The sequence below is a fragment of the Macaca thibetana genome, chromosome 16, assembly GCF_024542745.1.
Source record: "Macaca thibetana thibetana isolate TM-01 chromosome 16, ASM2454274v1, whole genome shotgun sequence".
NCBI lineage: Eukaryota > Metazoa > Chordata > Mammalia > Primates > Cercopithecidae > Macaca > Macaca thibetana.
The window spans coordinates 5,664,132-5,682,355 of record NC_065593.1 but is presented as its reverse complement, the minus strand read 5'-3'; the positions used below and the strand labels follow the sequence as shown (position 1 = coordinate 5,682,355).

General features: G+C 56.6%; 1 protein-coding gene across 1 annotated transcript; it reads left to right on the top strand.

Moving 5' to 3' along the window:
- The first annotated feature begins 513 nt into the window (after nt 1-513).
- On the top strand, nt 514-16,431 carry TBC1D26 (TBC1 domain family member 26). Its single transcript, XM_050763500.1, has 15 exons — nt 514-659; nt 3,183-3,322; nt 3,607-3,682; nt 3,857-3,939; nt 5,735-5,774; nt 6,248-6,328; nt 6,527-6,634; nt 6,969-7,078; nt 8,349-8,397; nt 9,392-9,491; nt 10,212-10,306; nt 10,685-10,750; nt 11,226-11,325; nt 11,684-11,833; nt 15,898-16,431. The coding sequence occupies exons 3-15, from the start codon at nt 3,608-3,610 to the stop codon at nt 16,317-16,319; spliced, it is 1,479 nt and encodes a 492-aa protein (XP_050619457.1). The 5' UTR covers nt 514-659; nt 3,183-3,322; nt 3,607; the 3' UTR covers nt 16,320-16,431.
- Nucleotides 16,432-18,224: the final 1,793 nt, after the last annotated feature.

The window sequence follows — 18,224 nt, the reverse complement described above, 5'->3', positions numbered from 1 at the left end:
CTCCTTGCCGCCATCTGTAGTGGGAACGAGTCATGGCACTCCAGAGGGCTGCTGGGAAGAGGAGGTGAGCAGATGTGTGGAATCCAGCTCTGCCAAACAGATCTAGCACTTTACAGCCTAGCTGAGTCCCTTGCTAGGGAGGGGATCTGCCCTTTGCCTTTTGCCCCCAACCCTCAACCTTCTGCCCCCTATCCTCCATCTGCAATGCCAGGACTGCCCTGGATGGGGAGGTCTGAGTTTAGGGAACACCGTGGATGCTCTGACGATGGCCATGGGTCCCGAGGCAGGAGACAGTGACAAGGGTGACCCAGTGTCTTGGGTGCAATATGAGTGAGGCAGCCGGGCCCAGCCAGAGCAGTGACAAAGGCATGCACACATGTGTTCACCCACATACACGTGCCTGCTCACATGCACAAACTGCACACAAGCATGTTGACACGTCAGAGGGTGGAGGGTACTGACTGTGCCCTGCTGACCCAGGCAGGGGCCCATTGTGATGGGTGTCATGACCCCACAATATCACTGGTGCTGAGCACTCGCCCACCTGCCTGCCTGCCCTCTCTATGTCTGGAGCTCTTAGAGACAAGACATAGAGTTGTTTGGTTCTCAGAAGAGGAGATTTTGCTAAGTAAGAGACACAACCGACTCAACCAACTCAGGTGAGTGTGACCTGCTCTGTTCCCTCCCTGCTGACCTGGGGACAGTCAGTACCTGGTGGGCAGTGCTGGCCTCTGGGCAGGTGCTGAGGCGGGTCATCCCTGAGCACTCACCGGGTGCCTGTTCTGGACTGACCTGGTGGAATCTGTGGGGTGGGTGCTGTCCCCGAATGCACCCATTCCACAGGTGAGATGTCTAGGGTCAGAGAGGTAGTGACTGGCCAAGGGACCCAGATGTGATCCTGGCCTGTGCTTTCAGTCCTGCCCTGTGCACGCCCTGACCTCTGTAGCCCTAGATTCCAAATCTGCCCAGGGTTTTCTGCCGCCTGATGGGACAGAGTCTGGCCATGGAAGAGCCCCTGGGATGGAACTCCTATGGTGGGGTGGAGGGAGGTGGTGCTCGGTCCAAGTCTGTGCCCTAAGCTGGGTCCCCACAGGAGGAGGTCTCACCAACTCAGACTTCACATGCAGTCACTGATGGTCCCTGCAGGACCCACTGGACACATGGGGTCCCTTGTCTGGGAGTAGGGAGCCCTCTGCCTGTGGGCAGTTCTGGTAGCGGACCTTGAGCACTGCTGCTCTGGGGCCTGGGCAGGGGGGACCTGGACAGTGGGGACCTGGTCAGGAAGGCCTGGTTGCTGGGGGACTGGTCAGCGAGGACATGGTCAGTGGGGAATTGGTCATCAGGGGCCTGGTCAGCAGAGTCTTGGCCACTGGGGCTTAGTCAATTAAAACTTGGTCAGTGGGAACATGGTCAGTTAGAGCCTGGTCATCAGGGGCCTGATCAGCGAGGACCTAGTCAGAAGGCCTGGTCACTGGGAAAATGGTCAGTGAAAGCCTGGCCAGCAGCGGTCTGGTTAGTGGGGGCCTGGCCAGATGGTTGCTGGGTGACTTCAGGCACGGGGTTTGTCCTTAGAGCCTCCCTGCCTCCATCCGTAGCAGCTATGAGTCATGGCACCCCGGAAGGCTTCTGGGAGGAGGAGGTGAGAAGATGTGTGGAATCCGACCCTGCCACTCACACCTAGCATTTTACAGTCTAGCTGAGTTCCCCCTAATGAGGGGCCCTGTCCCATGCCCTCTACCCCCTATCCCCCATCTGCATCTTCAGGACTGCCCTGGGTGGGGAGGCCTGAGGTTGGGGAGGACCCATGGATGCTCTGATGCTGGCCACAGGCCTCAAGGGAAGGTGACACTGCTGAGGACTTGATGAGGACTTGGGTGCACATGTAAGTGGGACAGCCAGCCCCGGCCAGAGAAGCTACTTGTGCACACACATGTTCACCCACATAAACGTGCATGCTCACCTGCACAAACACATTTTGACACCTTGGGGGCTGGAGGACACTGACTCTGGGCCCTCTTGACCTGGGCAGTGGCCCATTGTGATGGGTGCCATGACCCCACAATGTCACTGGTGCTTAGTGACTGCCCATCCGCCCACCCGCCCACCTCTGTGTTGTGCAGCACTTGGACACAGGACACAGACAGGTGTCTGGTTCTGTGCATAAACGACTTTTCTAAGAGAGACACAGCTGCCTCAGCAGACTCAGGTGAGTGACCTCTGGGCAGATGCCGAGGAGGGTCACCCCTGAGCACTCACCAGGTGCATGTTCTGCACTGACTAAGTGGACCGCCCTCTCCTTTGTCCTCACAGTGACTCTGTGAGGTGGGTGCTGTCCCCAAATGTAGCCATTCCACAGGTGAGATGTGTAGACTCAGAGAGGCGGTGACTGGCCCAGAGACCCAGATGTGACCTGGTCTCTGCTCTCAGCCCTACCCTTTGCCATGCTGGACTTGAGCTCTGACCTCTGTGGCCTCCCTACTGTAGATTCCAAATCTTCCTGGAGTTCTGGACTTCAAGGAGGCAGGGTCTGGTCCTGGAAGAGCCACTGGGACAGAGCCCCTGTGGGTGGGGTGGAGGTTGCAATTCTCAGTCCAAGTCTGGGTCCTAAGCTGAGTCCCCACAGGAGGAGGGCTCACCAACTCAGACTTCAGGTGCGGTCACTGATGGTTGCTGGACCCACTGGACATATGGGATCCTTTGTCTAGGAGTGGGGCAGGGATCCCTCTGCCCTCAAGCAGTTGTGGAAAATGAAGGAGCCCTGGAGGGTGACGATCGTCCCTTCTGGTCAAAGGGGCTTGGGGACTGGAACCCTCCCGCAGCGTCCCATTCTCTCTGTCTGATCCTCTAGAGGCCTTACCCTCCCTTTGCCCCGAGTATTCCCAGCAGGGACGGTCCCCCCGGGTGTTCTCTAGGACTAAGGCCCCAGAGTTCTCTTGTTCTTTCTTGGTGACCCAGGAAAACAAAGCCCCCTCCGGTATTGACAGCTAGGAATTGTGGTGTCCGCCATCCTCCACCTGAGACGGGGTCTCCACGAGCACAGAGGCTGCTCCGGAGTCAATAGATCACCTTTTCCTCAAACCAAACTGCTTGGCTGGTGGTGTTCCTGAAGTGGCTTCACTGGCTAAAGTGAGTGAGAATTGGGGCAGAATGAAGCAGTCACCAAGATGTCTTGCTTCCTACAGAAAACTGAGTATCTTCCTGGTTTCTGAACGATCCTAAGAGACATCCGGTCCCTGACTCCACTTGCCTCCAGGTGCCCAGAACAGGCCATCGTGGGCCCTTCACCATCTGCAAGTGGACACCGTTTGTCCTGCCGGGGCAGGTGTGTGTCTGCCTTGGGGTGTTTGGGGACAATGGGCCTCTCTGTCCCCGAATGGGTCTCCATGTGCTCAAGTCCTCAGGAAGGAGCCCATCACTGGTTGGAGGCAAGGACTCCAGAGATCCAGCCAGGGGTGGGGCCACGTAGTCTGGCCCCTTGTCATCTGGGAGGGGTGGTGGAATGGGGCTCACCAGACTGGAGTGTGTCTGGCAGTGCAGTGAGCGTGGTTCGGCTGTGCTCTGGAGATCTCGGGTGCGGCAGAGCCTTTGGATGACTTTGTCTTGCAGGATGGAGATGGATGAGGACCCGGATACCCTGCCTGCCCAGGGGCAAGGCAACACCATCATTACTAAGTATGAGCAGGTACAGGTTGGGCTGCTCCCTCAAGGGAGGCAGGACCTTGCCTCTCCCGCTGTGCCCTGGTCAGAGGGTCCTGGGCTCCCTAAGATCACCGGGTGGAGAGGGGCTGCCCACATCCCTGGGCCCCCCACACCTCTCACCTTGCCCCCGCTTACCCTGGCCTCCTCTGGGTTTCAGGGACACCGAGCTGGGGCAGCAGCGGACACGGGGAATGAGCAGGTCAACATCAGGAAATACATGAATCACCTCGGGATTGTGCAGTGAGTCTTCTGTCCCCCGCCCCCAGCCACCAATCTCACCTCAGGGATGGGTTTTGCTTTTAGAAAGGCTTCTCTGAAGTAGGACACGTCTCCCTGGCTGGACCAATCTCCTCTCCAGGGTCAGAACTCTTCCAGGCTCTCCTGCAGGCCCAGCCCGTGGTCACGGTTAGGGCATAGCCTCATGACACATTTAGGGAGCTCAGGAGAGGGAGTCAGGACAGAGAGGGGACTCTCAGGGCAGGCCCGTGGACTCTCAGCACTGTCGTCTCCAAGTAAGCTGGAGAGGAGGAGGCAGCCTGAGGATCTGGCCCTGTCCCCTTAGGGCCTGCCTTGGTGAAATCTGAGGGTTGTGGCCACAGGGCAAGGGGGCATCTGGCCTGGCCTGTGGGCAGCTGTATAGCAGACCTCTGAGGGCTCAGGGGGCTCAGCCAAGAGGAAGGGGCATGGGGACAGTGAGGGCCTTGGCCCTGGCCCTGATAGGTTGTGGAAGAAGAAGGGCAGGGTCCTGGCCTTGGCTTCTCACTGAGGCCAGGGGGACAACAGAGCGAGCAGCTGAAGGCCCTGGGAGTGGTGCTGGGAAGAGACCTGCGCTTGGTAAGGGGAGCCCAGCCTGGAGCCAGCCCCTCAGGACTCACAGGATGGAGAGAGGGAGGAGCCTGGGGGAGGGGGGAAGGGTGAGACCTTGAGACCTGCCACTTCTGGAACGTACCTGAACCAAGCCAGCCCAGGGTGGAGTTGACAGCCTGGGCAGGACAACAGATGGGGTGGGCAGGGAACAGTGGCTCATCTGGGACCCCTCAGTGGGGGAACTCGGTCAGTCCCCAAGGCTCTGTGTGGCCCTCCAGAGACTCTGCTTCCTGCTGGCTCAGTCAGCACTGTGCAGGGTGGATGGAGGGGCCAAGTCGGGGCAGACAGGACAGTAGGCGGAGGACAGGCAGGCATCCCATGTCCTGGTTTTTGCAGTGGCTGGGAGAAGGCTGAGGGCTGAAGGCCAATTACCGTGAGAGCCAGCTGAGGCTGCAGCGGGAGTGGTGGGGCCAGCCCCACTGCCTGCAGGGCCCTTGGTCACCCTTGTTGCCCTGGATATCTCCCCAGCAGTGCTGGGCAGCCCAGTGAGAGAGTGACCAAGGCATGGGTGTGGATGTATCTGGGAGGTCTCACTCAGAGGTTCTGACAGGATGGGGTCACAGAAGGGCCAGGGTGGCCGGAGAGAGGGTCACAGTCTCTGGGCCAGGCAGGATGGGGGAAGATGGGGAGCAGGCAGCGTGAGCGTCCAGGATGCAGGTGCACGTTGGGAGATCAGACCCTGCAAGGCCCATGTGGAGTGTCGGATGGGATGGCCTCCAGGTGTGTCCTCAGGGCACCAGGCAGCACTCAGGCCAGGCTCCCTGGACTCTGGTGGGTGATGTGGTCACTCCTAAGGCACTGCTGTAAGTCAGGGCTTGGCCACCCACCCGGGGTGGCACCCATCCCGTCTCAGAACTGGACTTTCTCAGCATCCACAGAGGGTGTCACCTCCAGCTCTGGAGGAGCAGCCCCATTGTGCAGCCCAAGGCACCCCATGGGCCCTGAGTGGCCGCCACCAGACCAGCCTCGAGCTCCCTCCTCTCCAGGGTCCCAGTGCCTCGCAGGTGTCAGATCCGCAGGAAGGCCCTTGCCGTCCTTCTCTGTGTCTTCTCCCAGGCTGAGACTTAGGGTGGATGGGGATAGGCTGGTCCTTCCCTGGGGCCCTCTCAGGTAGGGGGATGGTTCCTGGCCCGGCCAGGTCCTCAGCTCTGCCTGGGTTGCCTTACAGTGAGACGGAACTGCCCCCGATAAGAGCCCTGGAGGTGAAGGTAAGAGTCTGTGCCTGCTGCGTGGGAGGCCGCTCCAGGGACCAGGAATCGGGTGGTCAGTGAGGCAGAGGGGGTGGCCTATGGGCCTGTGTGGTGGTGAGTGGGCCACAGCTGTCACTGGGAGGGGCAACCTTTCCTGCTTCACTCTGTTTCCATGAGGGCTTGACCAAAACCCAAACCAAGAACTGCAGTCCTGGCTCAGAGTCCACTGCCTGTTTGAACCAAGACCCCAGCTGAAGGCTGGACCTAACCCAAACTCGGGGCATTTATGGCCTGAGGATGGCTTGTTCTGGCATCACCAGTCCAGACTACCAGCTCTGGTTCCTTCAGAGGGTCTCAGCCCCCGGGGTCTGCCCTTTCCTGGTTCCTTCAGGCTGGGTCTCTTCAGGGCCCCAAAGCCCTGGACCCAGCATCCATGGGCCACTGCCAGGGGCCTGGCAGCTCCACTAACTCCATCATGGCTCATTTGACAGCAAAGACGCAAGGAAAGTAAACGTACCAACAAGTGGCTAAAGATGTTTGCAGAATGGCCAAAATATAGGAACACCAAGAAGGTAACATGGGGAGGGAGTGGCCCCCGTGACAGCTCTCTGCAGAGCCAGGGGACAGGCACCCATAGCAGACCTGGCACTGTCTGCCTCAGTGGGTGGGTGGCACCCCCTCCTCACCATAGCACAGCAGGCCTGTCCGCCAGCTGTCCTCTGCGGAGTCACCCTGTGTCCTGTCTCACTGGTGTGTTCTTCTGTCTATAGCTGTCTCAAAGAGTATACAAAGGCATCCCCCTGGCGGTGCGGGGCCAGGCATGGTCACTTTTGCTAGATATTAACAAAGTCAAGTCCCAGAATCCAGGCAAATATAAGGTAAGTCCCTCCCACACTCAGCCAGGGCAGGACAAACAAGCCAGGCTGTATCAGGAGCCCAGGACTCCAGCTGGAGGGAATGTAGAGCCTGGGTTGGGGATGGGGGCTGTGGTCAGATGCACATCCTGGGCACAGATGGTGACTCAGGCACCACAGGTGCACTGGGCTCCGTGACCCTCCCTGGCTTCAGAAACAAGGCAAAAAGGAGCTTTCTGCAGAAGGAAACCTTCCTTGCTTCCTTCCAGAAGTGCTGACTGTGGGATGACTGCCGTTTGGGGCAGGAAATCTTTTGTCTGTTCTGAGGCTGCTTCCTCCTCTTGGCCCTGCCCTACAGGTCATGAAGGAGAAGGGCAAGAGGTCCTCCAGAATCATCCACCGCATCCAGCTAGATGTCAACAGCACCCTGCAGAACCACATGATGTTCATACAAAGATGTGGAGTCAAGTAAGGCCTATGGGGGCTGCAGGGGTCACAGGGAAGATGGGGGCAATCCAGAGGGATGAGGGCATACCCAGGGCAGAGGCCAGGGTCACCCAGGAGGGGTGACAGAGCCACCAAGGGCTCTCCTAGCCCAGGGAGCAGCCAGCACCATGGACCGAGCACCTCCCTGGCTCTAAACCCTGCGCCGGGCTGGGACGTTTAGGGCCAGAACCCAGGTGGCTCACAAGGAGATGGAAGGCAGAAAAAAAAATAATAATAATGCAGACGGTGAAAAGTGCTCTCCATGACCCACAACTACCCAGGATAGGGACCCATGAGAAGGTGGCAAGATGGCAGGGCTTGGGAGCCTTCCCGGGCAACACTGACAGCCCAAAATACTAGAAAGGATGCGGGGCTCTGGAAACTCTCATCCCTGGCTGGTGGGAACGTGACAGGGCACAGCCACTTTGTAAGTCAGATGGGCTGTGACTCACAAAGTTCAGTGGCCTTGTACCACACATTCCCAAAGTGTGACAGATATTGACCACACTGATTTGAAAACTGAGGTTCAAGTAAAACCCGCATGCCACATTCACTGCTTGATTGATTGTCACTCACACCCGGAGGCTACCGAGATGCTTTTCAACACGGGAACTTAGGAGGAAGGGGGTTCCACTCTTCACAGAGGGACGACTCAGGGAGGAAAAGGAACGAACCCCTAATGCCCGCAGGAACATGGGTGGATCTTAGATGTGTATTGCTGAGGGAATGACGCCAGACCCCACAGGCTACCACCGTGGGATTCTAATTCATAGGCCATTCTGGAAAAGGGCAAACCATAGAGACAGAGAACAGGTCAGGATGGCCAGGGGCTGACAGAGCTGGGAGACATTGGCTGCAAAGGGGACACACTGGGGACTTGGAGGCTGAAGGAGCCACTTTGGGAGGGGCTGCAGTGGTGGACAGGAGGCTCTGCACATTGGTTCAGAACCATGGAACTGCACATCCCAAAGACTGGACTTCTGTGTGTGCAAACTGAGAAAAAGGGGAAGAAAAAATCAACCAGAGTGAAAATAATCACTGATCCAACTGTACACCTACGATATTTGCATTGCAAGGAATATGGATTTTACAGAAAAAAAATTCCTAAAAACTCAGGTGTCCTGAAGAGCTCACTGCTTGTTTGGGGGATCATCTTATCCCAGAATTGTGTTTGCTGTCTGGGTTTGTAGAGAAAATGAAACTGACAGCATCTGCACAAAACAAACAAAATCCTCTTTTCCCTCTTTTCTAGGCAGCAGGAATTATGTGACATCCTTGTGGCCTATTCTGCATATAACCCTGTGAGTATTCCCGGGCAGCGATATTCCTGGGCCATGTACCCATATTCACAGGCATGGGTGTCTCTTGGGGGTGTCGGCACTTCTTGAAAATTCAGTGTTCGTGACCCACCAGCTCGTAGTAGGCAGGACTCAAGCTCACTGCTGGCAGAAAAGGGTTGAAGCCCAGACTCCTGCTGTCACCTTGACCCAATCACCACGTCTCAGATGAAGAAATGACCTTCCTCTCAAGGTGTTGCCCCAAAGCCTAGGAGCTTGGCAGGGGCCTCATAGGATGGTCCTCAGGACCTTGCAGGATGGTCCTCATAGGAGACAGGTTTGAGAAGTTGCTGAGGTGCCTGATGGGTCAGGCTCTTGTCATGAAATGAGTTTGCATCCTGGGGGAGCCCCTTCTTCACTGGAAACTTGGCAATGATCCAATTTCCCCTTTGCCCAGACCCCATAGGAGCATAGCAGATAGGGAGGGGGTCACCCAGATGGCTGCTCCTGCTTGGCCCCCACTTTCCAGACCCTTCCAGGCCAGGAGAGCCACTGAGCCGACCGCATGAGCTGTCCACATGGAGGACCCAGCCGCCCCCTGTGTCTGGCAGGCAGCCCTTGGGGGGTTGCAGGACCCTTTGTGTGGTGGTCAGCGCCCCGCTGCCTGCCCTCGTGGCGGGTGCAGTTCAGAGGTGCTGCCCCAGGCCTGGCACAGTGGCCTCCCCAGCCTGGCCCAGGGGAGGGAGCATGAACAATCCCTGACTGTGCCCTTTCGGGCCATGTGAGCTTGGACGCTCGCTGCAGGAGTCCACCCATGCTCCTTGTCAACTGAGTTGGTGTGATCTGCTCAGTCCTCATGCCCAGTGCCAGGGGAGGGGTGCACAGCTGCACCTCAAATCTTCTGGGGCCTGAGGCAGGTGTCCCCAAGGACCTCTGCCATCTCTAGTGATGTAAATCCTCCCAGGTGGCCTCAGCCCTCCCAAGTGACATCCTTCCACGGTGACTCTGGCTCTTGCAGGAGGTGGGCTACCACAGGGACCTGAGCCACATCACCGCCATCCTCCTCCTGTATCTGCCAGAGGAAGATGCTTTCTGGGCGCTGACCCAGCTGCTGGCTGGTGAGAGACACTCCCTGCAGGGTAGGTGGACAGCTGCCCCCAAGACCTTACACAGCCATGCCAGGGGATGGCCACCCTGGCCGGTGACCCCAACTTCCAGGCAAAGTGTCTTCCTTGTATCCCAGCTTGTTTGGAGCCTCCAGGATGTCCCTTCTGAGGTCCCACAGCAGCGTGGGTCTGGACAGGGACCCCCTCACCTCACGTCAGACGCCTTTCATCCCTAATATCAGAGGACATGGATACCTCCCCCAGGCCGCCCTCTGTCGCCCAAAGCCAGCCCCAATTTTGTGCAGGCGCCACTCACCTCCTTGAAAGTCCTTCTGCCTCCCAGCTGGCTGTGCTCCCAGCCACCTTCCCTCCCTACAGATGGGCCAACAAAGCCAAGATGGCAGTGTCTGCCCATCCCATGTCCCCCAGCGTGACCCCACATCCAAGAGATGGCCACATAGCCCCCAGCTTCCACCCTGTTCTCCCAACCAGCGCCTGCCTCGTGGTGTCAAAGGCAGGTTGCCTTCCGGGCACCTGGACCCGGGATGCTACTAGGCAGCACCTCCAGCCAGGGCCCTCCTTGCCAAGGCTGAGGCTGCATGCTGGGGTCACCAGATGGGAGGGAGGGAGGCCTTGGGGTCTGGGGTCCCCTGCCCTGCCCAGATCTTCCAGCTGATGCCTCCACATCTTGGGCGTGGGATCTGATGGGGTGATGGGTCGGGGACTTCTCAGTATTCTACAGCCCAGATGCTGCCCAGCTTGAGAGGCTCCTATCACACCAGAAGCAGGTGTTGCACAAGTCCTTCCCGAAGATCATGAGACACCTGGTGAGTGGATGACACCCTTGGCTCCTCCCCAGAGGCCCTGGGCCCCATAGGCCAGGGGAGGCTTGAGTCCCTCATGGAGCTGGCAAGAGGCTGAGTCCCAGCCACGGCCTGACCTGGGATGCAGACTCCCCATGGTTTCGGTGTTGGGTTTCCTTCTCCTGCCCTGGCAGAGGCAGAGGCGCTGGGACCAGGACCGAGCTGCAGCTGAGCAGGGCTAAAAGAAGTGTGTCCACCGGGTGTCTGTGCATGGGGCGGGTGTTGGAGCCCTGGCCATCACCCTGGGTTGTGCCTCTTAAGGAAGGGTCTGCAGAGGGGCCTGGAAGTGGGAGGATTTCAGGGCAGCTCAGGGGCCCTGAGCACCTCTGCTCCTCCCTTCAGGGCAAGGAAGGGCTGTGCATTGAGGGTTCCATGCTGATGAGGCTCCTCCGGTGTTTCCTTGATGCGGTAAGGAGGCACAGGGAGACCCCAGCCCTGGGACTCTTCTACCCTGCAGTGCCCAGCACCCTCAGCTCAGGGGTCCAGCTCCCCCAGGAGGGCCTGGCTTACCTCCAGCCCACAGGAGGCACAGGCAGGTCCTTGCAGGGCTCACAAGCCAGGCTCTGCCCAAGAGGGGGCATCCCATGGCAGAGGCCAAGGCTCAGGCCCAGCCTCGTGGGCAAACTGGGGCAGGACCCGACTTGTGAGGGCCCAGGGAAGCCCCAAGTCCTCAGGAAACCCCTCCTTCCAGAAGTCACGGCGCTGCTGAGATGAGTCCCCCATGAGGAGCTACAGGACCTTGTCTGACTCAGTCTTACAGGGGGGTCTCATCCCATGGAGGGGATCCCCAGCACTTCAGGGGACTGAAACCCCAGTGGGACCTGCTCAGGCCACTGGCCCCAGCTTGTAAGGCCGAGTTCTCTCACACTTGCTGTCCCCACAGAAATCCTTCGGGCTCACCATGAGACTGTGGGATGTGCTCATCTTGGAGGGCAAGCGATTACTGACAGCCATGGCGCATGCATCATTCAAAATACACAGGAGTAAGTCCCATGTGCCCGAGGGTGCTTGGGGGAACACATGGGACAGACCCCGCTGGCCTGAGGGACATGTCCTTACACTGTCTGCTCCATCCGGGTTGGGGGGTCTGGCCTGGTGGGCTGGGCAAGGCATGATGACACTGAGTCCACCCCTGACATGACCCAGATGAAAGTCAGGAGTGTGGTGAGCACTTCCCTGCCCGGCCTTCCTCAACTGTCGCCTCCTGTGCACAGCTGGACCCCCGGGTGGCCAAAAAGGACCAGGCACCACCCAGTGGGAGGTGGGCCTGGTGGAAATGGGCTTGCAGGCACTGACCCCTCCCAGGGAACCCTGCTGGCCTGATGCCCGCCCTGTCCCTAGAGCGCCTCATGAAGCTCTCCTGGAGCACCATCTGGGAGTTTCAGGAGCGACTGTCTCAGAGCTGGGCCCTGGAGGACAACAGAGTCCTCAGGAATCTTCAAGCCTCTATGAAGGAACTCACAAAAAAACACTGGGACCTGCCACCCCCAGGTGAGCCCCAGCACCAGGTCCCCTCCCAAGTCTCCCTCTGGGACAGTCAATGGTGGGGAGTGCCCCACCAGCCCTCCTACCTGGCCTTCCTCCTGCACCCCTTCTTCCTCCACTTCCTCCTCTAAGAAACTCAAATGGGTCTGCCAGTCCTCAGGGCAGGCACTGAGTGCATGCGTGTGCTGGACATGCTGAGTGGACAAGCAGGGGGCATGGGCAGGACCCCCCAACCCCTCCTCCACTTTCCACATTGTCCCCCTCACCCTCTCAAAGGGCCCTGAGGGACACTGGGGCAGTCAGACCCAGCTGTGGAAGCCCTCACCCCCACCTCCAAGCAGCAGAGACCCCTCATTCTCTACTGCCCTCCAAGGGTGTCAAAACAAAAAGCCAGGGGGACAAGAGAATCAGTGTCCCTGACCCAGAGAGGATTCGGGCAGAGGGCATTGGGGGAAGCCCTGACCCAGAGCCACAACCAAGAGTTCAGCCCGGTGTGGGATCGCTGCAGCCCTGGCATGGGGTAGGCGGCCTGGAGGGTAGAGGGGAAGCTGTGCCCATTCCCTTCTCACCCGCTGTGGAGACAGGCCCCCATGTGAGGTGGCAAGGGGGCTGGGTGACAGTGCACATCCCTCCCAGCTGAGTCCTGAAGCAGGGCTGCCAAACTGCCCTGAGGTGAGGGCGTGAAGCAGGAAGCCCTGAGCCACCCTGAACCCTGGGGGCCATTTCAGGAGCAACCTCAGGTTCCCCGAAAGCTCCCCCACCCCAGACTGCACACAGACCGCGCCCTGGAATCAGCAGCCTGCAGGGTCATCCTCAGTGTCAGACCAGGGGGCCGCACAGGGACCCAGAGGACTCCAGAGACTCAGGCCTGTGGGGCGTAGCCCTCAAGAGACCAGATGGGCTTGGAGAAGATGCTGACCATGTCTGCTTCTTTTTTTTCAGCCGAGCTGGAGCAATGGTCCTCGAGGGTGTCCCCTGGCATTGGGCCCCTCCATGAGGGGGACAGACTGGCCATCCCCACCCCACCAGCTCAGCTCCAGGAGCTCATGCCATCAGTCCCCCTGGGACAAAAGCCTTGTCCTCTGCCAGCCTGGCCTAACGGGGCTGTCCCCAAGGCCCAGGCTGAGGTCCATCAGCACGAAGGGGCTTCTCAAGAACCCAGAACAGAAGACTGCTGTCTGAGGGGCCCGGAGTCTCGAGATGACGGCAGCCTGTCCCCGGGTGAGGTCAGGCTTTGTATTACACGGAAACACTTGTCCAGGAACGCTAGGCCACAGCTCCACACAGACCCGCATGTCGGGGGTCCATGTTTCCTGTGCTGCCATTTTGAACACAGCTCCTGGGACTCTGAGGGGGCTTCCCCAGAACCCAGGGCAGAAGACTGCTGTCCGACGGGCCCAGAGGCTCGAGATGAGGGTAGGATGTCCCCTGGTGAGGTCAGGCTTCGTATTACACAGAAACATTTGTCCAGGAAGTCTATGCCACAGCTCCACACAGACCTGCATGTCAGGGGCCCAGGGGCTTCTCAAGAACCCAGGGCAACAGGCCGTTCTCTGGGGTGCCCAGAGGTTCAAGATGACAGCAGCCTGTCCCCCGGTGAGGTCAGGCTTTGTATTACACGGAAACACTTGTCCAGGAACTCTACACCACAGCTCCACACAGACCCGCATGTCGGGGGTCCATGTTTCCTGTGCTGCCATTTTGAACACGGCTCCTGGGACTCTGTCACTTCTCCATCTTCTGTGGACAGCAGCCCTGGAACAACAAGACGCACCCCGCCCAGCGAGCCCACTGGGACCGCGACACCAGGCCCTGCCTGGGTTTATGACAGGGAGGAGGCACTTCGAGAGATACCCCTGCAACAAGGTGTCCCCTGCCCGCTACTCCCCTCAGTAGAAGAACAACATGGCATGGAGGGAGCCCAGGCAGCACCTGCCCGGCTGCCTCGCAGCCCCAGATGGCTGCTGGACCTTGATTTTTACTGTTATTTTTTTTTTATTTTATATTTTTGTCTTCTGGGCCTTGGGAAATACTTAGTGGGGGACTTGGTCCCCTTACGGCCTCAGGAGGGAAGGCTGAGCATGGGGTTCCCACAGCCCCAGCCAGGCAGCAGCGTGCCCTGGGGCCCCTGACCCCACCTGTGGGTCACAGCCCCTCCCCCAGGGCCCAAGTCCCCGGCCCAGAGGGACCTGCCTTCAACCTGAGTCCTAGGGGGAGAGGGGCACCACAGGCCCACACAGGGGACTAGGGCACAGCGAGCCCTGGGTGCTGCGAGAATTCACATCAGACAACCTGGGCAAGCTGGGCCAGAGATGCTGAGCCCGTACAGTGATGATATGGGCAGCTGGCACAAGGGGGTCAACAGCTGTGAACACCGCTGCCTCTTCCCAACTCCATCACTGCAGTGCAGGCAGTCTGCACTCCGGAGCCTGGCCCAACAGCACCCCGAGTGCCCAGGTCTGCTATGCCAACATGCCACCTGGAGGCTTTGAGGCCCTGCCTGCCACACCACCCCCCTCCTGGAAGCCTCGTCCTGCAGCTCAGCCGCTGCCACAACCACAGCAGGCACCGCTGCCAAGCTCCTTCCAGTCAGGCTTCCTAGAATGCAGAGGAGCCTCAGGGGCTCAGACTGTGAAGGTGGTTTCATCCACATTTCCATTGTTCCCACCAAAGAGAATCCCTGCAGAGGATGCTCTTGATCAAAGGTGGGCAAAACGGCATGCCAAGAGATGGAGTCAGCTTCTTTCCCTGGCCACCATGTTAGACGGGGACAAAGTGGCCATCAGACAGGCATGGGACAGAAGAGGCTCAGCATGCTGCACGTGCCCTGACCAAGGCTGACCAGGCCAACACCACTGCCAAGCATCCCATCTGCTGACGAGGGACTTGGTGTGGCTCCCTGGGCTGGCACTATTTCCCAGGAGGACCGGCTGACCACCTGTGGGCAGGCTGCCCACACTGTGGAGGGGGCTGAGATTGGCCTTCACTGCAGGGAACCCCTACCTGGATATAGACTTGCTCGTCCTTCCTGTCACCATCATGGCAGCACACACGGCATTGCTTTTGACCGCGTCACTTCATTCACAGCGAGGGACATGCAGCAGTGGCCCCTGACCAGGGAACTAACTGTTCTCACATCAGTCGCCGCCTGGAAGCAACTGGGCTTAGGATCGCTCAGTTACGCTGAAGTGATGGTTTGTTTTACAAGATAAATGTTACGCTTTCTACTGGAGTCCAGTATACGGTACTGACTCTCCGACACCCAGAAGGTGTAGTTCTCAGAGTGAAAGTGTGAAAGTGGACGATGTTCAGTATTGCACTGAATGTCTCAGTCACAAAGTTTTCCTATTCCTGTCCTGGAGAAATGGAGCTTTGCTGGTTGGAAAGTCTTAGGACTCAGGCAGAGTGAAGCTTCCCCCAGGGGAAGACAACAATGGTTCTATTTAAAATGAAGAGATGGGACTAAGCCTGGAACCCTGGGGCATTCTCTGGTGTTCTTGATTTTTCCATGTAAAGTAAGTCAAATAGGCTGGGCGCGGTGGCTCATGCCTGTGATCCCAGCACTTTGGGAGGCCAAGGCGGGCGGATCACGAGGTCAGGAGATCCAGACAATCCTGGCTAACACGGTGAAACCCCATCTCTACTAAAAACATAAAAAACTAGCTGGGCGTGGTAGCGGGCGCCTGTAGTCCCAGCTACTCAGGAGACTGAGGCAGGAGAACGGCATGAACCCAGGAGGCGGGGCTTGCAGTAAGCCGAGATCGCACCACTGTACTCCAACCTGGGTGACAGAGCGAGGCTCTGTCAAATAAAAGTCAAATAACAGGTTTGCCACAGAGGCATCTGAAAAAGTAGGGGGCAGAACTGTTCAGAACTCAGGCTTCAGAATCGAAGATGAGGCCAAGCAGGAGACTCCTGACCCACTGAGGGCAAGGGAAGTAGGTGGGACTGCTGGGAGATCCACCCCCACCTTGTGATCTGTCACAGAACTGTACACTTGTATAGCTGTGCACATCTTCTCTCCACTGATTATAGTATTTCTTTCCATTTGTGACTCTCCCATCACGCAGGGAGCTTGCTACAAAATGCACATTGCTATACCATAGCCTGGGGCTTGCAATCCAACCCTGGCAAGGATTCCTGCACGTCAAGGGCCTCAGGTGACTTTCATGCACACCCAAGTCAGAAGGCTGTCCTGAATCCTGGATGTCACCTTCCTGCCCAAAAAAGGAGGAACAAAGGTCAACCAGCAGCAGACCAGTCACAAAAAGAGATGAAATGTGAATGCGTGGCCTTCCTGACCCCCAGTCAAGACTTCGGGCACAAAAACAGGCTGCAGCTCTGGCCACTGACTCGTACCAGGAACGCCCCCATTCAGGCCGGTGTGCCCTGGCTGCTCTTCTCCCTCCTGCCACCCTCTCCTAGGCTGTCTGTGTTAGGAAGTGAGAACCTGCCAGTTTTCAGAAGAAAATGTAGCTTTATTATGACATAGGAAAGACTCAAGTTATTGGGGCGAGGGGGAGGAGGAGTCCTGAAACAGCTCCTGAAAATGAGAGGGAAAAGGAAGGTGTAAATCTGTTGGTAATAAAGTCTCCAACCACAGCACTGTCATGGGAATGTTTTTGTTACAATTTTGGTTTTCAAGGATATAGTAAACAAAACAGTCACTTGAATTGTCAAAAGAACGGCAGTTTTACAAAGTGAAAAGCATACACACCAAGCCAGAATACAATAGTACTCAGGTCTATATGTTGCAGTGGTGCCAGTGCAAGAGGAAACCTTCAGGGAGGTTGCAGTGACCCTCCAGGGAGCCGAGACCCATGGAGGGCCCTAGGGCTGGAGGGAGGCCAGCAAACCACTCAGCTCAAAGCACTCCCTTCAGGCATCTGAAGAGGGAAAGCCCATGTGTCTTCCTGTGAAGCACTGAACGGGCAGCCAGCATCTCAGAAATGCAGGCGATTTTTCATACATGGTGTGAATGAGTCTGGGGTCACCCAGGGGGTCCCTCAGTGATCAGACACACTTTGAAACAATCAGCACCTACACAGGAGGGTACTAGGAAAAAGGAAAAGTGTTTTCCTGAGTTTCATAGCAGATTGGGAGCTAAAGGAAGAGATTCCCAAGACCACCATGGAAATATTTTGTTCTAACAAAGTAAATTCACAAGAGCACATCAAACACAAGACCTAATGCAAGGGGCAGTGCCCATGGCCACTGCCTGCCTCCGGCGAGAAGTTCTTTAGCAGCCGTCACAGGGCAATGCTTAGGCAATGCCATAGTGAATAAGGGGGATTCACTTGGATATAAAAGTTTAGGATAATACCCACCAAGAATGCACTGGCTCCATCTCTCTTCCCTGTTCTAATGTTCTCAGAGCAGCAGCCACCCCTGAACACAAGGGGAGACAGGAAAGGGCCCTGGGGCATGGGGATTTATTCCTGGCTTCTCTATTCTTTTCCACTGGTCTATGTGTCTGTTTTTATGCCAGTCCATTGCTGTTTCGATTACTATAGTCCTGTACTATAATTTGAAGTCAGGTAATGTGATGCCTCCAATTTTGTTCTTTTTGCTTACGGTAGTTTTGGCTATTCTGGGTCTTTTGTGGTTCCATTTGGATTATTTTTTCTACTTCTGTGAAGAATGTCCTTGGTATTTTGACAGGGATTGCATTGAATCTGTAGATTGCTTTGGGTAGTATAGACATTTTAGCAATATTGATTCTTCCGATCTATGAACATGGAATATATGTCAATTGTGTGTGTTCTCTTCAATTTCCTGCACCAATGCTTCATAGTTTTCTTTGTAGAGATCTTTCACTTCTTTGGTTAAATTTATTCCTAAGTGTTTTATTTGTATCTATTGTAAATGGGATTTCTTTCTTAATTTCTTTTTTAGATTGTTCACTGTGGCATAGAGAAATACTACTGATTTCTGTATGTTAATTTTGTATCCTGCAACTTAACTAAATTTGTTTAACTATTCTGTTAGTTTTCTGGTGGAGTCTTTAGGTTTCTCCAAATAGAAGATTGTATCACCTGCAAACAAAGAGAATCTGAGGTTTTCCTTTCCAAGTTGGATGCAGGGCTGTTATTTTATTTCAGGCCATTTTCCAAGCTCAGTGGTTTTTGTCAGAATTCAGTCCCTGTAGTTACGTGACTGAAGATTCTGGTTTCTTTTTGCCTGTCAATGGAGAGTTGCTCTCAACTCCTAGAGGCTGCCCACCATTCTGTTGCATGCAGCCTTTCCTACAGCATGGTAATTGTTTACCATGGAAGAAAATCTGAGAAGAAATCTTCGTATCACCTACCATACAGTTCCCTCTAAATTTCAAATGGTCTTATTTTCCCTAAAGGCAAAATACATTTACTCCCTCTCAAAGATTTTGTCTCATCATCAG